The sequence below is a fragment of the Bos taurus genome, chromosome 10, assembly GCF_002263795.3.
Source record: "Bos taurus isolate L1 Dominette 01449 registration number 42190680 breed Hereford chromosome 10, ARS-UCD2.0, whole genome shotgun sequence".
In the NCBI taxonomy this organism is placed as follows: domain Eukaryota; kingdom Metazoa; phylum Chordata; class Mammalia; order Artiodactyla; family Bovidae; genus Bos; species Bos taurus.
In genome coordinates this window covers 102189465-102216071 of record NC_037337.1, presented here as the reverse complement: position 1 = coordinate 102216071, position 26607 = coordinate 102189465, and the positions used below count along the sequence as shown (strand labels likewise).

At 49.6% G+C, this 26607-nt stretch overlaps 1 protein-coding gene and 1 long non-coding RNA gene across 9 annotated transcripts in view; both read left to right on the top strand.

Moving 5' to 3' along the window:
- TTC7B (tetratricopeptide repeat domain 7B) overlaps positions 1-26607 on the top strand; it is a 304954-nt gene that overhangs the window by 219737 nt on the left and 58610 nt on the right. For all 8 annotated transcript variants that reach the window (XM_059890973.1, XM_024998170.2, XM_024998169.2 and 5 more), the window contains 2 exons: positions 102-174; positions 4424-4584. In XM_059890973.1, coding sequence (XP_059746956.1) covers positions 102-174; positions 4424-4584 — 234 coding nt within the window. The remainder of the gene's footprint in view (positions 1-101; positions 175-4423; positions 4585-26607) is intronic.
- Positions 14712-23960, top strand: LOC101908098 (uncharacterized). The gene is made up of 3 exons (XR_003036935.2): positions 14712-16672; positions 19496-19702; positions 20553-23960. It is a non-coding gene; the product is annotated as an uncharacterized lncRNA (long non-coding RNA).

Here is a 26607-nt window from a genome sequence, read left to right as displayed (position 1 = left end):
AAATATGGGGCCTTGGTATAAGTAAAAGGACCAATGGGAACCCTTGATGGGACAGGGCACCCAGTGGCCTCTGGCTCTAACCGCTGCCCACGCTCTTGCAGGGCCCACAGCCTGTCACCCACGGACCACCAGGCCGCCTTCTACCTGGCCCTGCAGCTCGCCATCTCCAGACAGGTCAGTCCCGCCGGCCCCGCACCCGGCGCCCACTCCCGTCTCAGCGGGGCCTGGGGGGTACCGTCTGCATTCGGCCCCCTGGGGCTGCCCTGAAGCCTCTCTCCGGGACGCTGAGTTCTCGCATAGGCCCCAGGGTTTCGTCCGCTGGAGCAGCAGCTGTGCAGACACAAGGCAGGCCGGGCCCTGCTTTTGGAGATCACACCCGCAATCTGGAGGGCTCCCCGGGTCGGGTGGGGACGGGGCAGCACTTGGTGACCCCAGGGGTCGCCAGGGAGCCCCCGTCGCTCGCTCAGAGAGCCCGGGGCTGAGCTGCGCGGCAGGGACTCCGTCACCGGAGGGGCCCGGACGTCGGCCCGAGGATGCCGGTGGTGTGCGCAGAGGAGACCCGTCCCTTTCAAACACGGAGGACGGTGAACAGTGATGCACAGGGGCTCCCAGAAACGAGCCCCCGCGGTGCCCGCCTGGCCTCAGAGACTCGCTCCACTGGTCTCCACCTTCCCAGCGGCAGCTTCCTGATGCTGCTTTTACCGCCCTCCCCCGCTGCGGCCCCCTCCCAGCGGTCCTGGGGACTCTGGCCCGGTGCCCACCGGCCCACCAGTGAGAGACGCTGGTGGTGACCCCAGCACATTCCCGAGCGCCCGCTGGAGGGTGACTCAAGGGTCAGCTCCCCAGACATGCCCTTCCACAGGCCAGGCTGTGCCCACGCATCTGACCTCCTGGAGCCTGGCAAAGGGTGCTAGGCGGCTCCCGTTAGGGGCCGGGGACCGTGGGAACCAAGAGACCCCGTCCGTGTCCAGGTCCTGCCGCCTGGCCTCGCGCGGCTCACCGCTGGCCTGACCACGCGCTGCTGCAGCGAGAGCTGTGGGCTGGTGACCCACCGCCCACCTCCCTCGGTGCCAGGACCTCCTCCCGCCTCCTCCGTGAAGCCCCTTCACCCGGCTCCCTACTCCGCTCCTCCCTCCTGCCCTGTGCTCCTGTTCGCTGTCTTTCTCTCTAGACTTCAGGTTCCCCAAGGGCAGGAACCCCCATCTGTCACCATCACTGCTTTGCCCTGGCAGCTGGCGCACTGTCTGGCACGTGGTCAGTTCAGTTCAGTCACTCAGTCCTACCCAACTCTGCGACCCCATGAATCGCAGCATGCCAGGCCTCCCTGTCCATCACCAACTCCTGGAGTCCACTCAAACTCATGTTGTCCATCGAGTTGGTGATGCCATCCAGCCATCTCATCTTCTGTCCTCCCCTTCTCCTCCTGCCCCCAATCCCTCCCAGCATCAGAGTCTTTTCCAATGAGTCAACTCTTCACATGAGGTGGACAAAGTATTGGAGTTTCAGCTTCAGCATCAGTCCTTCCAATGAACACCCAGGACTGATCTCCTTCAGAATGGACTGGTTGGATCTCCTTGCAGTCCAAGGGACTCTCAAGAGTCTTCTCCAACACCACAGTTCAAAAGCATCAATTCTTGGCGCTCAGCTTTCTTCACAGTCCAACTCTCACATCCATACATGACCACTGGAAAAACCATAGCCTTGACTAGATGGACCTTTGTTGGCAAAGTCATATCTCTGCTTTTCAATATGCTATCTAGGTTGGTCATAACTTTTCTTCCAAGGAGTAAGTGTCTTTTAGTTTCATGGCTGCAATCACCATCTGCAGTGATTTTTGGAGCCCCAAAAAATAAAGTCTGACACTGTTTCCACTGTTTCCCCATCTATTTCCCATGAAGTGATGGGACCAGATGCTATGATCTTAGCTTTCTGAATGTTGAGCTTTAGGCCAACTTTTTCATTCTCCTCTTTCACTTTCATCAAGAGGCTTTTTAGTTCCTCTTCACTTTCTGCCATAAGGGTGGTGTCATCTGCATATGTGAGGTTATTGATATTTCTCCCGGCAATCTTGATTCCAGCTTGTGCTTCATCCAGCCCAGCATTTCTCATGATGTACTCTGCATAGAAGTTAAATAAGCATGTGGTAGGCACTCACTAATACTGGGTGAATGAAGGAACCAACCTGGAATTCCTTCAGGTCAGTCTAGCCTCTGAGAGCACCACTTTGAACCCTGTATCCATTTTTTCTTGATTGGGTTGGACCTCCCCAGACATCGCGAGTATACCTGCCTTTTTGACTCTCTCTAGATACCAGGTTGAGTGCTGTCTGCGCAGTAGGCTGTCCCCAGGGAGGGGAGGAGTTGCTGGAGCTCTGTGGGTGCCTCGGGGGCCTCCGGAGGCCCCCAGCAGGACTCTGTGCCATGTGCCTGCCCCCCAGGCAGGCAGGGCGATGAGGAGGGGCCCTCGTCCTTAGTGAAAGCAAAATGAAAGTGAAAGCTGCTCAGTCGTGTCTGACTCTTTGTGACCCTGTGGACTGTACAGTCCCTGGAATTCTCCAGGTTGGAATACTGGAGTGGGTAGCCTTTCCCTTCTCCAGGGGATGTTCCCAACCCAGGGATCGAGCCCAGGTCTCCTGCATTACAGGCGGATTCTTTACCAGCTGAGCCACCAGGGAAGCCCCAGAATACTGGAGTGGGTAGCCTTTCCCTTCTCCAGCAGATCTTCCCGACCCAGGAATCTAACTGGGGTCTCCTGCACTGCAGGTGGATTCTTTACCAGCTGAGCCACAAGGAAGCCCCCTTGTCCTTAGAGCCGTTGCTGTCTGACCCGGAGGAGGTTGCGGGGGAGGAACTGGATGTAGAGCCACTCTGGTCTCCGCACGCGGCTGGGGGACTCGCCCGAGGCACGTCTCCTCTCTGGACTGCAGACCCGCCCCTCACCCCCGTGAGACGATAGGTGCCCGCTGTGATAGCTGGGATTCTAGGGCTCAGAAGCAGAACGCCTCTCTAAACCAGCATTTTTACCTTATATTCATCCAAAAGGGAACTTCAGAGAGGAAAACAAATAGACGTAGGGACAGACGGAAGTCACGGCTCCCTGCTAAGGAGCATGGTCACCGGGGCTGGGAGGAAGCAGGAGAGCAGAGGGGTCCAGCCCGGGCCGGGGTCGGAGAGGGCAGGCAGGCGGCATCCTCGGCCGCGCGCTAAGAAGGCCTGTCTTGAGCCTGCTCTGAAATCCGGCCCCAGGCCCCGCTCTCCACTGCCGCTGCTGTGCTCAGTCGTGTCTGACTCTGTGACCCCGTAGACTGCAGCCCGCCAGGCTCCTCCATCCATGGGATTCTCCAGGCAAGAACACTGGAGTGGGTCGCCATTTCCTCCTCCAGGGGATCTTCCCCACCCAGGGATCGAACCCAGGTCTCCTGCCTGGCAGGTGAATACTGTCAAACCTGTATGGAAACTCTGGTGTTCAAATATCCGTTATGTATGCATTTAATCAACGCTTGTATTGGGTGATTTTGAAGAAAGTCTTGACAGCTGTCAGATTTTAAAGGTTAAAGTTGTATCTGGTCCTACTTACACTTGGATACACCTGCTTTGTGCGTGGCCTCGCAGTTTGTTTCTTGTGTGGTGTTATTTTGGATTGTAGTTTGGAAAGGTGTGAGCGTTTTGTTTGTTTGGGTTTCTCCTTGATGTCTAATAGAGATCCAGGACAAAGGAACTTGAGAAGAATCACAGGTGTCTGATCGTTTGGAAAGCTCTGTTTAAAGTTTTGAAACTTACTAAGTACTTTCATTTCAGTGCTACTTGAAAAAAAAATGGGAACTGTTCAGCTAAGGCAGTTTAAAAACTTTTGGCAATTTGTTATGTCTCCATTTAGAGTGAAATTATCTTGGGCATAATCAAAAGTAAACCAGTTGTGTGGGAAAAGAGAGAAACTGTTTATTTAGGGAGCGATAGAAGATCTGGGACTGGCAGTTATACTGAGAAACAGAGTCTCTTGTATCACTTTATTAGTCATGCCGTCACTTGAACGGGGCCTCTGTCTTCGTGTTTGTGGTTAATATCCTGGGGCGGCCATAAATATGGCTTAAAATCTGAATGTGACACATCGTGAAACAACTCCTGACATTTACAGAGGATCAGAGGTGTCCCTGGGGGCTCAGATGATTAGAATCCGCCTGCAGTGTGTGAGACCTGGGTTCGATCCCTGGGTTGGGAAGATCCCCTGGAGGAGGGCATGGCAACCAGTTCCAGTCTTCCTGCCTGGAGAATCCCATGGACGGAGGAGCCTGGCGGCTACAGTCCACAGGGTCGCAAAGAGTCGGACACAACTGAGCAACTAATACTATGACTTTCAGATACTGAAATGGTGGCTGGGTGTGTGCGTGTGTCTGAGAATTCTTCTGGGTTTTATTTTAAACCAGATCCCAGAGGCTCTGGGGTATGTCCGCCAAGCTCTTCAACTTCAAGGCGACGATGCCAACTCCCTGCACCTCCTCGCCCTCCTGCTCTCAGCGCAGAAGCATTACCATGATGCTCTGAATATCATCGACATGGCCCTGAGCGAATATCCAGAAAATTTCATGTAAGTGATCCCGGACTTACTTATTTTTCCTTATACAGAAAGTGTGAAATTTATCTCTTCAATCTATCCAAGTCCTTCATGAACATCCTGGTGGTAAATAGTACAAAATCCTCTTTACTCTTATTTTTTTATGATATTTAGAAACAGTCTCTCAAATCAACCTGAGTTGAAATACTTTATCCTTTTTTTCCAGTGTGTACCCTTGAGGTATACAAGATGATTTGAAATTCATTATGGATGAACTGTTTCATTTTAACAGTTATGCATTTTTAAATGAACATTAGAAAAAATACAGCTGCATATCAAAGTGTGATTTCATAGAAACGATTGCTCAGAGGGAGACTAAAAATTTTTAATGAGTTGTTTTAAGGTGAATTTAAAGGAAAATATTAATATATGTGGATATGGCAAAAGTGACGTTGAATGAACGCCAGTGACTGGAATGTGGGAGCCGTTGCTTCGTAGCTCGTTTGTCCTCCGTCACCAAGGACTCGCACGGATTCCAGGTGATCGCTATACTTTAGGCAGCTTTGATCAGGATACCTGACCCCTTTGTGTCTTAAGTTTTATTCTCTTGGAAACGGAATTCCTTAAATCAATCAACAATATTTGTATGTAAGCTAAGAAATGTCATTACAGACTGCTGTGTGCTGGAATTGTCTGCGTATCTTCACCTCTTCCCTCTGAATCCCTGAATCCAGGGCGGTGACCAGGCTTTGTTGGGAAGGACATTGTCTTTGGGGTTGCTCGGTTCCCGTTTTGTCCTCGGTGGAGTAGCTTGGTAACCAGTACACAGTGGGCAGAAGCAGTGGGCAGTCCTGCGGGCCGGCAGGCTCTAACTCTCTAATGCAGGGTCAGCAGCGGGCAGGGCGGCCCGGGGCAGGGGAAGAAAGGTTGGCTAGCTCTCCCCACTTTCAGAAGCGACACAGATTTTAAGTGGCTCAGCTGTGGCTTTATTTCTCTGCCTCCTCCCCTCACTGTGGTTTTAATCAGTGCATTTCAGCAACTCCCCTTGGAAAACTGGTTCACACATTTCCATTACAAACATTTGTCTTCAAGTGAAAAGGGCATTTCTCTTCTCCCCATCGAGAAAATTCTCATTATAATCCAGGAAGCCTCTGACTGGAGGTTTCTTCTGTGGGTTCAGCTATTCATGCGGAGTGGATTAAAGAGTTTTGCCTCCGTGTTTGACTTCTTGCAGGTCTCAAGCTTGCTCTTTTGCTCTCTGAGGACATGTCTGAATTTTATCCAAGGCTGGTTAGCCCATGGAACCATAAAGTGGTTGAAACATTTTAAAAAACACGCAGCCCATCAGTAAAGTTTAGCCTGATGCAACTGAATTCCATTTCTCTCATCAATATTTATAAAGTGGCCACTCCTGCCTCCCACCCTCAGCACCTTTGTTAGAAGTCAGACTCCAGCCTGAGGCTCTCGCGTAGACAGCCTGGGGTGTCATCCAAGAGAGGAGCAGGCTTATTACACTAATAGACGCGCAGCAGTGCAGGCAGTAAACAGTGGTGGCTAATATGGCAATGCCTCCAAGTGACAGCAGCTGACAGCCTTTTCAAGTAGTGGAAGTAAGGAACAGCAGTAGAGATATTTGAGGAATGCGAGCCTGTTATTTTAATGTTAAGCTGTAAGCTCAAAAAAGCGGAGCATATGGCAGCAGGGCTGAGAGCCCTGATGACTTGTTTGCTTTTTAAATATTTGTATTTCTTCCTTTGTGATGGGAAACTTCTTCCCAAGAATACTTTATTAAAAGTCGGGGGCCAGATGTAGTCTGTAGATCCCATGGTTTCTTCCCATCCTGGGTAAAACATTTTAACACCAACCTAAACAAGGTTCCCTGGGCACCTGTCCCGACCGCCCTGTGGTGTTATCTGTCTGTGACCGGCTGGTCTCCCGCAGAGCTGCAGGCTCTGGGAAGCCTGGGACGGCCTCGTGTGTCTGGTGTCCAACAGCCGTGACCTACCCCAGCCTGGGGTGTGGTCGGTGTTTCCTCAGCCCCTGCTAGGGGGAGATGAGAGCTCTTCCTGCTGTTAGGGTCAGGCTGTTGAACCAAGAATTGATTGAACTAGCATCTTAGCCTGATGCAGAGAATTACAGAGCTTTTTGGTTCCCACTGGGGCTTCCCTGGTGGCTCAGATGGTAAAGAATCTGCCTGCAATGCAGGAGACCTGAGTTCGATCCCTGAGTCGGGGAGATTCCCTGGGGAAGGGAATGACTACCCACTCCAGTATTCTTGCCTGGAGAATCCCACGGACAGAGGAGCCTGGTGAGGTGCAGTCGGACACGGCTGTGCAACTAACACTTAGACCTTCACACTTGGTCCCCATTAAGCCACAGAGCTTGAGCTACTTCTTCAAGATACGCAACTGTGAGTTCTTAACAGACTCGGTTTATTCTGTGCTGTCGCTGGCTGTGCTAGGGCTTCGCCGCTGCATGCGGCTTTCCCCGGTTGCCGCGGCTGTGCTGTGCTGCGGAACGTGGGCTTCTCGTCGCAGGGGCTCCTCACTGCGGAGCCCGGGCTCCGGGCCGCAAGGGCTTCAGTAGTGGCAGCGTGTGGGCTCAGCAGTTGTAGCGCATGGGCTTAGTTGCTCTGTGGCAAGTGGGATCTTCCCAGACCAGGGGTTGAACCCATGTCTCCTGCACTGGCAGGTGGATTGTTTACCTCCAAGCCACCAGGGAAGCCTGACCACCAACTTTTATCATCTCCTGGTGCCAGTCAGGATGGTTAGGCAGCCCTGGAGACACCAGCTGTTCGTTCCTCCAGGGGCAGTCAGCTGTCCTGGCCAGGGCGGCGAAGGCATTCGTACATGGTGATGTTTCAGTAACTGAAAGGCATTCCTAGAAATATTATCACAACGAAGACAGCAGCTTCACATGTGATATTTTGGAATCCTTTAATGTGATTAAATATTGAGTAGATGCAAAAGACTACTTATTAAATCTATTTAAAATAAAAATGCAAGTAACCTATGTATAAATGCTTCTGTGTTTAAGAAAGAAATCCTTAGTGTTGCTGTGCGTTTCCTATACGCTCTACTTCCCCACCCCTGGCCTCCCCCTGCTCAGGTTAGCTGCTCTCCTGAATTCTATGTTGAGCAGTCTTTTGTGTTTCTATACCACAGATGTTGGTATTCCTAAGTAATAAAAATTTCTGGGTTTGTGTATTTTTAAAAATTTTTAATGGAACTGTACTCAATAATAACACATTCTTATTTGTTTTCTCATTGCTTAGCTTTGTGTTTCTGAGGTTATCCCTCTCACGTACAGCAGCAGTCTGTTCATTTATACGAATGGTACTTTCTTGTATAAATACACCCGGATTTCTGTTTCGCGTCTGCAGTAAGTGGGTACGTGGGCTCTTTGCAGTTTCTGACTGTCATGAGCATGCTGCTACAGGTATCCTGACTCAGCTCTGATGCCTGTGTGCAAGCCTTTCGGCAGGTGGACTCCTAGGAGTGGAACTGTTGGACCGTAGGATGCGTGTATCTTCAGCGTTACCAAATAATCCCAAACCATTTCCCAAGGTGCTTGTCTCCATGCTCTTCTCCACCAGCAGTGCCCAAGAGCCCACGTGGCCCCCCGCGCCAACACTCGGACGTGGCGGGCGCTGGTTAGTGGTGGGTGCGGTCAGTGGCGGGCACTGGTTAGTGGTGGGTGCGGTTAGTGGCGGGCACTGGTTAGTGCCCCTGCTGTGAGTTTAAGTGGCGTGTCGTTCATCATCAGTGAGGTGGAACACCTTTCCGTTTGTTGGTCACTCAGCTTTTCTCTTTTATAAAGCACACGTAGAAGTCTTCTTTTCTACCTGGGTTGTCTGTTTCATAATAATTTGTCAGATTTCTTTATGTATAGTTCAAAAGGCTTTTGTTGGTTACCTGTGTGGTGAAAATCTCCCAATTTGTGTCCTGTCTTTGCTTTCTCTTAGTGGGATCTTTTGAGGAACAGAGGTTCTTAAAGTATAATTGAATCAGTTGAATCAGTCCTATCCAAGGACAGTAGTTCTGTGTCTAGTTTAAGAAACCTTTCTTGTTGTCTTCTAAAGCCCTCTGGTTATCTTTCATCCCTGAAGCTAGAGTCCATATGGAATTGACTGCTTTGTGTATGTGGGATATAAAGGACCCAGGGTCATTTTTTCCCATGGGGATACCCAAGTGTCCAGCATCACGTACTGAAGACTCCTTTCCCTGTTTCTCCCCAGGGCCGCTCTGGTCTTAAATCAAACATGGGCCCGTGGGAGGAGCTGACTGTGAGATCCCCGCTTGGCCCCACTGTTGAGGGCGCCCGTCTCTGCGGCTGCTGCTCTACCATCCTTCTCACAATGTTACTATCTGTGAGGTCGGTCCACCCTGCAACTTGCTTCTTGGGGGTGTCCTGGCTGACCTCAGGCCTTTGAGCCTTCATATAAACCTTCATATTTGCTTTTCAACTTCCACCAAAAAAAAAACCTGTTAAGATTTTGACTGGAATTATTGGATTGGCCAAAAAGTTTGTTCAGGTTTTTTGTAACTCCTTACAGAAAAGCACAAACGATTTTGTGGCCAACCCAACACATTTCATCTAATAGCTTAGTTGGGGGAAAGTTAGATGTCTCTAATTATTTAGACCTTTAAAAATATTTTTAAATGAAGCTTTATAATTTTCTTTATAAACATTTTGCCAGTGTTTACTAGATTTATTCCGAGTTGCCTGAAAAAAATTCCATGCTTTTCCACTTAAACCATTATTTAAGAGGTTAAGAAAATTTCTTTCTTCCAAGAAGGCTTGCTAAGAGATTGTTTCTTTAATCATAAATTGATATTAAATTTTATCAAATGCTTTTTCTGCATTTATTAATATGATTATTATATAATTTTACTCTTTTAATCTGTGAATGTTATATTAATTGATATTTTTAAATGTTAAATTAACTTTGCATTCTTGGAATAAGCCCAACCTGATCGTAATCTATTAGCTTTTTAATAGATTCAGTTTATTCATTTTCTAAAGAACATTTATGTTCATGTATGAAATAGATTATGATTTTTCTTTCTTGTTATATCCTTGTCAGGTTTTGGCATCAAGATTAGGCCAGCCTCATAAAATGAGCTGCAGTAGTTCTTTTTTTGTGTCTTTGAAATCTTTGTGTAAGATTAAAATTATTTGTTCCTAGAATAATAAGTTTTGGTAGAATTTGCCTGTAAAACCATCTGGGACCGGTCTTTTCCCATGGAAGAACTTCTGATATCTTTTTCTTAAATGATTAAAGGATATTGAGGTTTTCTACTTCTTATTTTATTAATCTATGTTTAATATACTATATGTATTTTAATAATTTGTCCATTTACTCTAAATTCTAAATTTTATTGGCATAGTTATTTATTTGCTGTTGTTCAGTTTCTCTGTCATGTCCAACTCTTTGCAACCCCACAGACTGCAGTACACTAGGCTTCCCTGTTCTTCACCATCTCCTGGAGCCTGCTCAAACTCATGTCATAGTGATGCCATCCAACCATCTCATCCTCTGTCGTCCCCTTCTCTTCCTGCCTTCAATTTTTCCCAGCATTAGGGTCTTTCTTGTGAGTCAACTCTTCACATCAGGTGACTAAAGTTTGGGAGTTTCAGCTTCAACATCAGTCCTTCCAGTGAACACTCAGGACTGATCTCCTTTAGGATGGACTGGTTGGATCGCCTTTCACGTCAAGGAACTCTCAAGAGTCTTCTCCAACACCACAGTTCAAGGTCCAGCTCTCACATCCATACATGAATACTGGAAAAACCATAGCTTTGACTATGCAGACCTTTCTCGACAAATTAATGTCTCTACTTTTTAATATACTAAGTTTGTCACAGCTTTTCTTCCAAAGAGCAAGCGTCTTTTAATTTCATGGCTGCAGTCACCATCTGCAGTGATTTTGGAGCCCAAGAAAAGAAAGTCTGTCACTGTTTCCACTGTTTCCCCATCTATCTGCCATGAAGTGATGAGACCGGATGCCATGACCTTAGTTTTTTGAATGTTTAATTTTAAGCCAGCTTTTTCACTCTTTTACCTTCATGTAGAGGCTCTTTAGTTCCTCTTCACTTTCTGCCTTAAGAGTAGTGTCATCTGCATATCTGAGATTATTGATATTTCTCCCAGCAATCTTGATTCCAGTTTGTGCTTCATCCAGCCCAGAATTTTGCATGATGTACTCTGCATATAAGTTAAATAAGCAGGGTGACAGTATACAGCCTTGATGTACTCCTTGACCATTATTTGGAACCAGTCTGTTTTTCTATGTCTAGTTCTAACTGTTGCTTCCTGACCTGCATACAGATTTCTCAGGAGGCAGGCCAGGTAGTCTGGTATTCCCATCTCTTTCAGAATTTTCCACAGTTTGTTGTGATCCACACAGTCAAAGACTTTAGCGTAGTCAATGAAGCAGCAGTAGATGTTTTTCTGAAATTCTCTTGCTTTTTCGATGATCCAGAGGATATTGGCAATTTGATCTCTGGTTCCTCTGCCTTTTCTAAATCCAGCTTGAACATCTGGGAGTTCTCGGTTCACGTACTGTTGAAGCCTGGCTTGGAGGATTTTGAGCATTACTTTGCTAGTTTGTGAGATGAGTGCAATTGTGCAGTAGTTTGAACATTCTTATATGACTGAAAGAATTATTTATAATGTTTTAAAACTATTTACTGTCATATAGCATTTGTGGTTAAGTCTTTTTAATACTGTTTGATATTTTTTTTTTCTTGAACAATCTTACCAGGAACCTGTTTGAAACATTGATCTTTTCAAAGAACCAGTGTTTGTTTTTTTTTTTTTAATCATCTCAACTATATATTTGCTTTCTTTTTTATGAATTTCTATCCTCGTTTCTGTTATTTCTTTTGTCCTGTTTTCTTACAATCTGTTCTGTTTTAGCTGGTTTTCTTTCTTAATTTTTCAGTTGGATGTTTAGCTCACATAAGAAAGGTTTTTCCCTCTCTTATTTTCTCTTGACCTTTTTGGCCATGCTGTCGCAGGATCCCCGTTCCCTGGCCAGGGACTGAACCCAAGCCCTGGACAGTGAGAGTGTAGAATTCTCAAAAACTTATCTTTTGTCAATGGTCTTTTAATTTCATTGAATTGTGTTCAGAGGCTGTAATCTATATAAATTTGAAATTTGTTAAGACTTCTATTATGGCCCAGCGTGAGGTCACTTCTGATAAATATTTCATATGTGCTTGAAAAGGCTGTTTCCTGCCTTTCGGGATAAATTTTACTTTTATATATAAGGTTGAGCTGTCAACTATGTTTTTCAGATCTTATTTATTCTTATTAATGTTGTTTTGTCTACTTCATCTATCAATTATTGAGCAGAGGTATGTTAAACTAACTCTGATGGGAGATTGTACCATTTCCCCACATAGTTATAGCAATTTTTGTTTTATATATTTTAAAGCTGTTTTCTTAGGTACATTTAAATGTAGAATTGCTATGTGTGTTAGTGGTTCCGTTGTGTCCTGCTCTTTGTGACCCCCTGGACTGTAGCGTGCCAGGCTCCTCTGTCCGTGAAATTCTCCAGGTGAGAATACTGGAGGGGGGCAGCCATCCTCTTCTTCAGGGGATCTTCCCTACCCAAGGATTGAACCCAGGTCCCCTGCATTGCAGGCAGGTTCTTTACCATCTGAACCACCAGGGAAGCCACAGAATTGCTGTGTCTTCCTTCTAAATTCTACCTTTTATCAATATGTAACAAATTGCATAATTAGTTTCATCATACATCCACTTACAAATATCCATATACCATATATACACACACACAGAGAGAGATATACACACATACAATTTGTGTGTGTGTACTTGGAATACCTTTCCAGATCCATGATTCCAGGCTCGTGTCTCCTCGCTCCTGAGCGCGCCGCTGCTTTCGTCAGGGTTGCGAAGCCCGCTTGGCGCGTCCTGACGCAGACGTCGGCGCGTCCTGACGCACACGTCGGCGCGTCCTGACGCAGACGTCGGCGCGTCCTGACGCACACGTCGGCGCGTCCTGACGCACACGTCGGCGTGATGTGGCATTCGCACGTCCGCTGCCGCGGCCATCGTGGCGGCGCCCGGCGTTTCCGCCGTGGTGTGGCCAAGGTGCGAGGCCTGCTTGGGACTTCTTAGCTGTGAATTGGTCTTGTTTGTCTTGTTTATTGTTTGTAGAAAATTCTCAGACATTATTTCTTCTAGTATTTCTTCCTCTATAGATGGGGTTTTATTTAGTTTTCTTAGGTTTTGTTAGTTTAGGATTTTGCTTTTCTATTCAGGCAGGTAACTTCTGCCTTTTGTCTCAAGTATTTGTGCCTTTCACATTTAATATAATCAGTGACGGGTGAATGAATGTCTGTCATTTCTGTATGTGTCTTGTCTTTTTCGTTTGTTTCTCTAATACTGCCTTTTTCTTCTGTTGAAAACTTGTTTTCTTAAAGCCTTTAACTATTAAATACCTAAACGAAAGGAAAATTAGCATTTGCTGATTATATATTAAAAGTCTCTCACGCACGGTACGTTTTTCCTGAAATAAAATTTAACAAAATACACATTTTTATATTGTGTTCATGGATTCTGATAGATTCACTGTCTCTTGTACTTGGTACAAGGGCCTCTGTTGTTCTTTTAAAATACAGCTTGGCAGAAATTTCCTAATTGATGAATATATTTTACTTAGTAATTTTCCTTATTGGTCCAAGAATATAGAAGGCGATGCTGGCTGATGTTGGAAACACTTCTCTCTTCCGAAGACAGCATGACCAGGGTGTGGTCAGGCCCTCGCAGACTTTGTGCTTCTGCCTGGGATTATTCATTTTTAGATAGAATATCACAGTGAGAGCTGACAGTCTGTTACTTTTGTCTTTGGAAAATATATCAGAGAGTATAGTGTCAGTGGCAGATTTGAGAACTTGAGTGTAACTGAGTTTTATTCTAATTCAGCCCAGGCTTCCAACGGCGTCTAACTATACCCAACCACGCCAGGGTATAGCTTCTTGCCCTGAGACAAGTTGTGATTATACAGCTTTCCTCATTACAGATTTTCAGTTGATCTGAACTTTACTATTTCCTACTTAAATAGAGCACATGAAGGCACTTATTCTCGGACTCTCACAGAGGTCATCAAATCAGCTGCACACATAAGAAGCCATCAACTGTCACCACAAAGCTCAGAAAGCAGCCCTTGAAACCTCTAGAAAGTAAAAGTGCAATAGGGACCCTTATGGTGATTTCTGATCCATGACTTTGATATGTCAGATGTTGAAATAATCCTCAAGTTACCAGCTTGAAAGGCAAGCTCTTCTGTATATGGTCTTCTACTCCCATACATATGGAAGCGGGTTTTGTCAGATAATCATGCTTCTTTTTACACCAACAGGAACTGTGTGGAAACGTATATAACTCCCCCTCACTCACCCATTTGTCCACGGCTGCAGCAGTAACGATCTCCAGCCACATTCCGCTTCATATACGTGCACACGTGCTCACTTGCTCAGCTGTATCTCTTCACCAGGCCCCTCTGTCCGTGGGATTCTCCAGCAAGAATACTGGGGTGGGTTGCCATTTCCTCCTCCAGGCATCCGACCTGTGTCACTTATGTCCCCTGCACTGGCCGGCAGGTTCTAGCACCACCTGGGAAGCCCATTTTGCATACAGGCCACTCCTGTGAGCACTTCACACACTTTACACTACTGTAATCGTCATGAGAACACCAGAGGCTGGTAGTATTGTCATCCTCGTTTTGCAGATAAGGACACTAAGGCACAGACGGGTTGACTGGCTTGTCCGAGATGATGCATCTCCTCGTGTCAGGGTCAGGCTTTGGGCCCAGGCAGCCTGGCCTCAGCCTCTGCGCTCCCCTCACGTTCCAGTTGCTGTGTGAGGGGCTGGAGAGGCTGCCAGTCCATGTTCTCTTCAAGCCAGCAGTCGCTGTGAGCAGGAGTTCATCCTGTCTCCTCTGTTAATCTCTTCAAGAAACCAGAAAACATGGTGAAGATCATCCTTTTCTTGAGTGGAGAATATATCTGGTTTAAAACAAGTCATTACTTGGCAAGTAAGACTATGCCTTCTTCTCACTCTGTCTCAGTCAACACACACACTCTCAGAGAAACTCAGTTTTAAGTTGAAATATCATATTGAGTTTTTTCAACTTAAAACTGAGTTTCTCTGAGAGTGTGTGTGTTGACTGAGAGTGAGAAGAAGGCATAGTCTTATTTATTGAGTAATGTTTCGATGTAGTGATTACTGAGAGGCCAGTTTTATGGGCTATTTTTATGTCTGAGCTGAGTGATGGGGTAATGAACGTGCCCATTAAATCTGTATTTGATAGAAAGTTGGAACACAAGGAAAGAGGCTGTTCGTCATGTTAAACTGGAGAAATGACCCACGGAAGGATGTCTGGGAGGGATGAGCTCACAGTAACTGACTGGTGATGCCCCTTCCTCGGATACAGGTTGGGGTGATCTTTGGGCAAAGGGTAGTGGGTGACTGCCTAAAAGATACCACAGATCAAAGTGGAGTGGATTCAGTGGTGCAGTAGCTAGCTTAAAATCAGACTTCCATAACAACAACAACAAAAACTCAAATAAAAAAAAATGAACAAAGGATTTGAATAGACCTTTGTCCAAAGCAGATGTTCAAGTGGCCAATGAGCCCATGGAAATAGTCTTAGCATCACTAATCATTAGGGAAAGCAAATCAAAACCACAATGAGATACCATTAGGATGGCTATTATTAAAAAAAAAAAAAAAAAAAAAAAAACTGAAGACAGTAACAAGTGTTGGAGAGGGCGTGGAGAAGCCAGAACTCTTGTGCTCTGCTGGTGGGAATGTAAAATGGTGCAGCTGCTGTGGAAAATAGTGTGGCGGTTCCTCAAAATAATAAAAATAGATTATTGTATGATCCAGCAATTCCACTTCTGGGTAAATACTCAAAAGAATTGAAAGAAGGAACAGAGGCTGTACACTCGAGTTCACAACAGCAGTATTCATAAGACCCAAAAGGCAGATGCCACCCAAGTGTCCATGGATGAGTGGATAGATAAGCAAAGTGTGACCCATATACAATGGAATATGATTCAGTTTTTAAAAAGGAAGGAAATTCTTTAAAAAAGACAAAGGAGGAAATCTGAAATATGCTATGAAATATGCCACAACATGGATGAAACTTGAGGATTTTTTTTTTTTATGCTAATAAAATAAGCCAGTCACAAAAGGACAAGTACTGTATGATTATTCTTATATGAGAGACTTTGGACTGTAAAGAAGGCTGAGCGCCAAAGAACTGATGCCTTTGAACCGTGGTGCTGTAGAAGACTCTTTGAGAGTCCCTTGGACTGCAAGAAGATCCAACCAGTCCATCTTAAAGGAAATCAGTCCTGAATATTCACTGGAAGGACTGATGCTGAAGCTGAAGCGCCAATACTTTGGCCACCAGATGCGAAGAACTGACTCATTTCAAAAGACCCTGATGCTGGGAAAGATTGAGGGCAGGAGGAGAAGGGGGTGACAGAGGATGAGATGGTTGGATGGCATCACTGACTTGATGGACATGAGTTTGGGCAAACTCTGGGAGTGGGGATGGACAGGGAGGCCTGGCGTGCTGCAGTCCATGGGGTCGCAAAGAATCGGAAACGATTTGGCAACTGAACAACAGCAGCGGCAGTTAAGGATGGGACCCTGCTTCCCGCTGATCTGTGCCCGCGGAGCCGAGGCCCAGGGGCCGTTCCCTGGCCCCCCACAGCTCACAGCGTGAGCTCGGGGGCCACCGTGGTGCGCTGAGCGTTTGGGAACCTGGACCACCGCCGAGGCCGCCCGCCCGTGCTGCTCAGGAGCCGCAGTCCCAGGCCTCCCTGGGCACCTGGGAGGCAGCAGAGCCAAACCAGACCTCCCGATGTGCTGAGAGAGGGCGAGGGCAAAGCGCCCGGGGTCACAGGAGCAGAGCTGTGCGAGGACCCTGGTCCCGCGCCGCTCTGAGCCCAGAGGCGTGCCGGCTCCACCTCTCCCCGCCCCGCCGGCCCGCGTCCAGGCACCCGACACCTTCCCCCTCCGGCTCCCGTCCTGACTCTGGGTGGAGCCACTGTGCGTCTCAGACCTTCACGGCTTCCTGTGAGTCCGTGTCTCAGGGGGCCGAGCCCCCTTCCCTCTGGGCCTGGGTGACTGTAGGGTCCCCGTCCTTTCCGCGTCTGTCTTTATCCCTGCAGGGGCCCGGGGTGTCCTTCCTTCTTGAGTCCCCGTCCTCAGACGTGGGGACACGGGGAGACCTCGGCCGTGGCAGCTGAGTCAGAAGTAAAGATGATGCGACTCCTCTGGCAGCCCCGGGGCTCCGACTCTGTGCGTCCATCGCTGGGACACAGGTTCGCTCCCTGCTCAGGGAGCTGGGACCCCGCGTGCCCCCGGCGATGGGCCGATCGGCTCTCGGTTTGCCCCTGCCCGTGTTAGAGACGCTCAGTGGTGGTCCTGGTTCAGAGAGAACGAAGTCTCTATTGTTAGAGCCAGGGTAGTTACCTGGGAAGGGGTGCTTTCCAGTTTTTCCTGCTCGCGTCTTTCCGTAGCAGACGGCTTCTGGGGCCCCAGACCGTTACTCACCGACTCGCCCCCCAGCCCCGGGGCGGCTTCTGGGCCTCTTGCTTCTCTGCACCCCCTCCACCCCAGTTCCACCCGGTCAGATGGTGACCGGGAGGCCGTCCTGACTGCTGCTCTGAGGGTGGCACTGAAGGGCATGGCTCCCATCGCCAGCACGTCACTCGCAGGCCCAGAGCGGCTCTCCCAGGCCTGGGCGGCCTGGTGCACACGTGTTCTCAACCAGCCCGTCCCGGGCACTTCCAGCTGAGGTTCCAGGACCCTAATCGGAGTTGACATTAGTAGCTAAAGTGGGAGCAAAAAATGAGCCAAACCGGGGTTTCTCAGGGTGATTTATTGCTGCTAAATATGCCAGTTGTTTGTTTGTTCTAAAAATATCGCTAGGAGGATGGGGGAGTATCCAGATTGTTGACACTTCGACTGAAAGGCGCAGCAGAGTGTAACTGATACGGGGCCCAGCGGGAGGCCTTGCCCGTCCAGAGAGGAGGCCGGTCGGCCGTCCTCAGCCTGCGCTAGGGGTGGGCGCGCCTGTAAAGCCAGGCATCCGCCCGAGGGGCTAGCTGGCTTCGGCCGAACAGACGCGGTGCAGGTGCTCCCGGAGCCAGCAGCTCGGGGAGCCCTGGCGGGGGAGACAGGGAGGCTGGCGGGGGAGCCCCCACACCTGCCAGCACCCTGTGCGGGGTCTCCTTCCCCGGCCGCCGCGGGCCCTGAGCGTGGTCGCATTTCCAGAACTTCCTCAGTGGTAGAGGCTCCCAGAGAAGTTGGCCAATGAGCCGCCTGGACCAGCCGCTCGTTTCTAGCCACGATCTTCAAACCTCCCTTTGGTAGTTCTGTTAGCCAGCTGAGCAGGCGTCAGCGTGTGCTCTGGGGTTTCTAAAGGACACCAGGCGCTCAGTCTCTGACGAGCTTGCAGACCAGGGGTGTCCGTCCGGTAGCCATGGGCAGACTTCTGTTAGCCAGAGTCCCTGTAAGTGAATGCACATCTCAGGAATGTCTGGATTTGATTAGCTTTGGGGTGGGCAGGCATGACTCCAAAGAGACCTTGAAGCCAGCTCCTGTTTACTTGCCTGGTTCAGGAAGACATTTGAGTTCTCCAGCCCTGAGGCAGACGCCCCGGGCAGTGGTGACGATCCAGTGCTCTGCAGACTCAGGCACCCTTTCTGTGGCTGACAACGTGAGCGGTGCCTGGCTCAGTACACTGGTCCTCACTGGCCATGCTCAGCAAGGACCTTGTTGTTCTTAGTGGTTCAGTTGTGTCCGACTCTTGCGACCCCATGGACTGTAGCCCGCCAGGCTCCTCTGTCCATGGGATTCTCCAGGCAAGAATACTGGAGTCGATTGCCATTTCTTATAGCACAGCCACCAGAACCTCACCCAGAGAATCTCTCTAAAAGGAAAGAAAGGTTCAAGACCACAGGTGGGGGGTGCCCTTCATTTATGAACTTAATGTAAGTGATTGATCAGAATGGCCACTGAATTTAAGAATAAAATACCTTCAAAATTCTTACTGGAATGAAATAAACACAGAATTGCCTAAGTGTAGGGACTATGGGAAGTGTTTTCCTGGAGGTCTTTAAAAAAAAAATCAGACCATTGAAAGTAAAAATGGAGAGTTATGAAGTAGAGTGCTACTTTTTGAACTTAAATTTGCACACAGATCACCTAGGAATCTTGTTACATGAAGATTCTAATCCATCGGGTCTCGTTCTAATCCATTAGAACAAGATTCTAACCCAATCTTGTTATATGAAGATGCTACAGACAGACTCCTCTGTCCACGGAATTCTCCAGGCACGAATACTGGAGTGGGTTGCCATTCCTTCTCCACGGGATCTTCCCAATCCTTCTTGATTGCAGGCAGGTTCTTTACTGTCTGAGCCACCAGAGAAACCCCCATTGGGTCTAGAGTGGGTGGATTTTCTGCATTTCTCACAGGTTCCCAGGGAATGCAGAAGGTACCTGCCCTGACCACATTCTTGAGTAGCAAAGCATTCACTGCAGGACTCTCAAGGTCTTTCCCAGGTTTGGGTTAATTGGAAAAAGATATATATACATATATTTTTTTTTTTTTCTTTTTCTAATGAGTTGATGAACAGATGTCAGTACAGCAATTAGGAGGGCCAGATGATGAAGGAAACTGTGTGTTTCCTGATAGCTGAGCAGACAGATCGTTCATTCAGATGATGTTTTTTGGTCGATCTCCATGAGTGATTTGTTCCCCAAGCAGTGTTATGGAAGCCGTCACGTGACTGGTGCCAAACCCCCCTCCTTCCACCTATCCTCAGAGGGTCCTCAGGGGTCCGGGAGCCTCAGCCCTGGGCCTGCACAGCTGTATGCCCACCATTGCAGGCACGCCTGGGGGTGGCTGAGCCCATGGAGATGCGTCAGGCCAGGTGGCCCAGTGACCAGTCCTGGCCCCGCTCCCTCTAGCGACGGTGACTCAGCCCGGATTAGAGGCTACGTTTTGCAAAGAACACCCCCTCCCGGGATCAGCCTGCTGTGGAAATCCAGCGGGAGAGCCAGGGCTCCGAGACCAGCAGGCCGTCAGAAATGCAGGTGAGGAGGAGTCGAGATGGATTTGCTTCACCAAAGCCAGCCTGGAACCTGAGGCCAGCCGCTCACCCCGATGTTGGAGGGCTGGTCAGCGGTGTCTAATGACCGCCCGTCCGTGACCGGCGAGAGGCCCGCTCAGCGCTCTCGGACTCCGTCCCGCTGACTCACTGGCTACGGGTTTCCGCCCTCCTCCGCCTCACCGCGTGCTCCGGGCGCCTCGCTCGGCTCCTCTCCCCTTCTGCTCCGTGGCTGCCCAGCCGTCTTCCCAACCTCACACTGCGTCTCAGCGCGCCTGCCTCCTCCCGCCCCTGCCCGCTGTGCCGTCTCTTCCACCCCGTGACGCTCCCCACAGGTGTTCTGCAGCCAGTCCACGCCAGCCCTCAGCTCAGTCCCCGGAAGAGAGATGGGGGCGGCGTTCGAGGTCCCCGTGGCCACTGCCCCGCTTGGGCAAACACCACAGGCATTTTCTGCACAGCTGTTTTGCATCCCGGCCGACATTCAGCAGCTAAACAAAGACAGGTCCCTGGCAGGCCTAGCCCAAGCGCTGCAAACACAGATCAGCACAAAATACCAGACGTTCGGGCTTCCCGGGATGTTCTTTCTGAATCAGCTGCCTTGACAACAGCGTTTACGGATCTGATTAGTGAGGGTTTGTTTATTAACATGTGTGTTTCCTCCTTGATGCAATTAATGAGTGCATTTTTTATGCTGTAAGATTGGAGGGAGTTTATTACTATAGTATTTCTCTAAACTTTCCTAATTTATTGTCATTGACAGTTCTTCATCAGAAAGCTTGGTGAGGCATACTAGATTTCAGAATTTAGCAATATCTCCTCTTCTGTCTTCTTCTCAGGTCCCAGCCTTATATCCCAGACTCCAGACCCCATTCTTTGAGCACACGGGGACGATCCTGCCTTGGCTTGAGATGGTCCATCTGCCTGCCTGGAAGGCCTCTCCCCAGAGCCCGTCCTCCCCTAACTAGAAAAGTCCTTCTCAGTTGTCCTCCATGGCCCCCCAGGAAGACCCTGTCTCCTTCCTTTTGCGCTGCCAGATAACCTTGTCCTTATGTCTATCTGGGCTTATCACGTATCCTGTGTATAGACCGCTACACTGTGAGCTTTTGGTGAGGGGAGAAATACCGCATCTTACTCCTCTTTGTGGCCTCAAAGGCATATTAGGCACTTTTTAAAATGACTGACAAAAAGATGAATAAATTCATTATCAGGCACACTGACAACTGCATAGATCTGTTGTTCAGTTGTTCAGTCATGTCCACTTCTTTGTGACTCCATGGGCTGCAGCACGCCAGGCTTCTCTGTCTTTCACTATCTCTTGGAGTTTACTCTAATTCATATCCACTGAGTCGATGATGCCATCCAACCATCTCATCCTCTGTCGCACCACACCCCCCCCCACCCCCGCCTTCAATCTTTCTCAGCATCAGGGTCTTTTCCAATGAGTCACTCCTTCACATCAGGTGGCCAAAGTATTGGAGCTTCAGTTTCAGCATCAGTCCTTCCAGTGAATATTCAGGACTGATTTCCTTTAGGATAAACTGGTTGGATCTCCTTGCAGTCCAAGGGACTCTCAAGAGTCTTCTCCAACACCACAGTTCAAAAGCATCAATCCTTTGGCACTCAGCCATCTTTATGGTGAACTCTCACATCCATACATGACTACTGGAGAAGCCATAGCCTTGACTATATGGACCTTTGTCAGCAAAGTGATGGCTTTTTAATACGCTGTCTATGTTTATGAGTAAACAGATGAAAAGAAATATGCAAATGAGATGAGGACGAAGCTAGTTGCTGCCTGGGGAGGGGCAGATCAGAAATGTCAGACAGAGGGACTTGCACGGGTCATTGGGAGGGTGGTTGGGGAGGAGACCTCCAGGCAGGCAGAGAACACAGGCAGGGAGGTAGGAGGGCCTATGCGGGGTCGTGTCTGGGACTCATGGGGGTGGGGCCCAGGATAAAGCTGAACCAGAGGGACGTGCTGGAGGCAGGGTGTCCAGGAGTGAGGAAATCTTCCTGGGGTGAGATTGGAGATTAAACTGGGCCCTGGTACATTGCCCAAGTGCCCAGTGAGAACTCACCAGGGGCCCCATCTTCTCTCTGAGCTCTACACTAAGCCAGGCAGTTATTTCGAGAGTTACTCTGGGATTCTCAAAAAATTCCAAAAATAGGGTAAAATATTATTTCTATTAGTTCTAATGAAAAGTAAAACCCTGATTAACTGTGTCCATCAAGTGTCTAGAGTTTTATATGCACCTGACTTTTGAGGGAAGAAGCAAGTCACAAAAAGCAAATGTAATCATTTTATTCAGAATCACGTATGACGTATCCTAGGAACAAAACCTCAGCAGCCCCAACTCCTCTTTTCCTGCAGCCCTGCCCAAATTTCAGGGCCTCCTGAGTTGGGAAGATCCCCTGGAGAAGGAAATGGCAACCCACTCCAATATTCTTGCCTAGAGAATCCCATGTACAGAGGAGCCTAGAGCTACAGTCCAGGGGGTCACAGAGAGTTGGACATAACTGAGCGACTAACACACACACATACAATCTGTGCCTAAGCCAGAAGTCTCGCCTAATCTTTGTGGCAAGCAAGTCTTTTTTTTTACTGATTGGACTATATATTCTCTGAGGGCAAGGAACTGTATTTTATGCCTCTTTCTCTTCCACACAGTATCTAATGGAGATCTTTGCAGATTTTGTCTCCATATGCATGCTCAGTCGGGTCTGATTCTTTGTGAGCCTATGGAATGTAGCCCACCAGGCTCCTCTGTCCAGGAGATTCTCCAGGCAAAAATACAGGAGTAGGTTGCCATTTCTTCCTCCCGGGGAGCTTCCTGACCCAGGGATCAAACCCATGCTCCTGTGTCTCCTGCATGGTAGGTGGATTCTTTACCACTTGCACATTTTAGGGTTTTAAATATTTAACAGTGGATTAGAAAATGCTACATATCTTCATTAGTGTCAGTGGTGTGTTTAGAATATTTTAAGTCTTTCTCACGTTTCTTGTCCTGCGCTGTGGAGTCAAGTGGGTTTGGGTTACATTTCTGTTCTGCCAGGAACCAGCTGTGTGAACTCGGGCGGAAGACTTAGCTTTCGGCCAAACTTGCAGAGATGTCGTAAGAATCACTGATCACATGTTTACAGCGTCTGGCAGCCACTGTGGTTATTGTTATTATTTCACTTGTCTTGAAAGCAGAAGCTTCCTGGCTTATAGCTCATTATTCCACAGCAGAGAACTCTTGTATTTTCTGGAATTGTATTTCCATTTGGGAGTTTTAGCTTCTGTTTATTTAAGGCTGGCTTCAGTGGTTGGGGGGCAAGGAGGTTTGACCTGAACCTTGAAAGCTAAGTAGAGAAGGCTTTAAAAGTAGAAACAGGTGGAAAAGCAGAATCCAGACAGAAGGAACAGCCTGCGCACAGACTCAGGGGCGCAAGGAGGGTGACCATGAAGGAAGGCGACCCTGACTAGGATGGGGGTGCCCCTGGTGGGCGGAGCACATGGGCAGGAGCCAGGCCCTCAGGGGCATTGCCCGAGATGCTAGGTTTGGGCTCCAGGAACATCGTCAGATGGGTATTGTAGGGAAGTTCTAGTCTTCATTAATTTCCTGTAAGGATTCGAGGAGTCTCTGAACAAAAAGTTTTAAAATTAGATTAATGGACTTTGAGCCAGCTGTAGGGAACAGGAAAAGACCATTTTCCCAGCACATGACACCTGACTGCACTTAGAGCAACACCTCACTTGGCCGTGGTTGGACCCAGGGGTGTGTGTAGCCGTCCACCCGCTGCTGCTTCCATTGCATCGACAGGTCGGCGCGCTGAGACAGCTGCGGCTGGTCGGTCCCAGGATTTCTGCCTCAGGGTCTCCTCTGTAGGTAGGCTCTGCGGCCTCTTGGGACATCAACCACGGCCCGTGAACGCCAGACGCTGTGTGTATCTTCGAGTCTGTCCTAATGGAACGTGCCCCCAGCCAGGCATTCGCAACAGTCCTGAGATGCGCGAGCAGGGCTCGGTGAAAAGGGCGTCAGGCATCCCGGGGTCTGTTCTGGCTTTGTTCTCCGCCTCACCAGCCAGGCCCGGGGCCGGTCTCTGAGGCCAGGCCTCTGCCCCCGCTTCTGCCTGCCTTCAAAGCCGGGCCAGACTCAGGTGTCCTGGAGGTCTGCCATCGTGCAGGACACGCCTGACGGTGGGTGAGCGGCTCTGCCCCCCCAGCCCGGTCCCCAGCCCCCCTGTCCCCCAGCCCCCCTGTCCTCAGCCCCCCATCCTCAGCGCCCCTGTCCCCCAGCCCCCTGTCCCCGGCCCCGTCCCCCAGCCCCCTGTCCCCAGTTCCCCTGTCCCCAGCCCCCCTGTCCCCAGTTCCCCTGTCCCCAGCCCCCCTGTCCCCCAGCCCCCTGTCCCCGGCCGCCCCCGCCCCCCCGCCCCCGTCCCCAGGCCCCCGTCCCCGGCCTCCCCTTCGTGCTGCCCTCCTTGCACTCCATGCCCAGCGCCTTTCCCATCTCTTGGGCTCAGCAGTTGTACTATTGTTCTTCCTGTCGGGTTCTCTGAAATCCAGCCCACACCTTTTCAACTCCACATCCTGAGTCAAGTGTTTGAAAGCTGTTATTTCATGTTAATTAGAAGTTCTTTCTCCGCCAAGAAGCCTTGCACAGAACTGCTCTCCCAAGCTGCAGCCTAGAGACGAGGCTCTGGCGTCCTGTCCAGTTCCAGGAGCCGTGATAACTGCTCTCAGAGCCCCAGCTGCCTGCTGGGCAGGGAAACCTCCCCCCCACCTCCTGGCCCCCGTGGGCAGGCCCGCTTCGAGCCTGGCTCAGTCAGAGGACCTGGGGGCCTCCAAGAACCCACCGTGGTCCTGGTGGGGTGACCCATTGGCCCGAATGGCTTGGTGCCCAACCATCACCCGTGAGGTCTCTGGCGTCCAAGCAGGTCTCCACCACACGCTGGCAGGTGGCTGCTCAGCAGCCCTGCTTCCTCTGTAACATGCCTCCCAGGTGACCTGTGTTTGCTGGAAGACTCTGCTGGAAATGTGGGCTTCCCTGGTGGCTCAGTGCTAAAGAATCTGTCTGCAACTCGGGAGACCAGGGTTCCATCCCTGGGTCAGGAAGATCCGCTGGAGGAGGGAATGGCAACCACTCCGGTCTTCTTGCCTGGAGAACCCCATGGATGGAGGAGCCTGGTGGGCCACAGTCCATGGGGTTGCAAAGAGTCAGACACGACTGACTCACGTTTTCACTTTCACTTTTAACACTTTCTGGTGAAAAAGTACTCCCACTACCTTCTAGACGCATGAAGATACTCATGAATCAACATCTGCCTCCTTAAAAACCCCTCAGGACACCTGAGGAGCTGCCGTTCCCTGCAGGCAGTCCTGGAAAGGCCTCCGGGAACGTCACTTCTTGAGGTGTTTTTGAGCCAAAGCCAAGCCCTGTCTCCATCTGGCCTCACTCTCTCTGCCTGCCGCTGGTTGGCCAGGCCCTGCCGCCCGCATTCCTTGGCCTGTGGTTCTTACCGCCCCCACTTCGGCTTCTACAGCCCCAGGCTTGAGGGGGCCACAGCCCTGACCCCTGGGGGCCGCCAGCACCTGCTCAGGCATCCGGAGTCCATTCGGAGGGAGGGGATGGTGCCGAGCCATCCCGAGATCGGGTGGCGCCTCTCAGGACCAGCCTATTCCAGCTCTCATAGGGGAAAAGAGACTGTCCCCCTCAGAAGTGCCTGCCTTCAAATGAGTGGTCCATGGTGAGGAATTCTCCTGCAGGTCCAACTTCAATCACTAGAGACGTTTTTCTTTATCTTCTGTGGTTTAGAGAGAAAATGCTGATTTGAAGCTTGTTGACCTTACGGAGCTAAGCACTGTGGATGGGAGGCCAGAGAGAGAGACTGGGATTTTCTTGTTGAAGGGAGATGAACAGCACCGACCGAGAAGGGTCCTTACAAAGGCAACACTGCGGCGTTCTGTAAAGGGCGGAGCGAGGGCACAGGAGGCTTTAACAAGCGGGCGCGCCTCCCTGTCTTTGTCTTCTTTTTATTACCAACAAACACCACCTCACAAGGACTTCCCTGGTGGCGCTAGTGGTAAAGACCCCACCTGCCAACGCAGGAGATGCAAGACACGCAGGTTTGATCCACGGATAGGGAAGATCCCCTGGAGGAGGAGATGGCAACCACTCCAGGATTCTTGCCTGGAGAACCCCATGGACCGAGGAGCCTGGTGGGCTACAGTCCACGGGGTCGCAAAGAGTCGGACACGACTGAGTGACTCAGCACGCCTGTGGTGCACACGGAGTAAAGGTAAAGGTGTGATTAAGTGGTATCCGTGGGGGACTCGTTTGATGAGATGGGGTTTTGCTGAATTTAGGAGGAACCAAGGAGAGACGTGGATTAGTAGAGATTAAGATTGAGAACGTGGCAAGTACTCTTAGAGTTATGATAAAAACACAGACTTCGGTGAATTACATAGAGCTTCCTCAGCAGTAAAAGAACCCGCCAGCAGTGCAGGAGACATGGATTCAATCCCTGGCTTGCAAAGACCTCTTGGAGGAGGAAATGGCAACCCACTCAAGTATTCTTGCCTGGAGAACCCCATGGAGAGAGGAGCCTGGCAGCATACAGTCCACCAGCAGACACGGCTGAGCACACGCATGCTCTCTGCAGTGAATTACGCTGGTGGGGGTAGAGTCCGGCGGAAAACATGGCACCAGGTGGGACGGTGACATACGGTGGCCTGCGGGCAGAGTCTTAAAGGCCTCGATAAGGAATTTTGACTTAACATTACAGGCGGTAAGGAATCACTGTAGTTTCTTGAGCTGGGAATGGGAATGATTTTTAGATGCGATTTCTTTATGTATGATTTCTCAGAGCTGGGAAAGTGAGAGGATAGTGCGACCATCAGGACGGAATCTG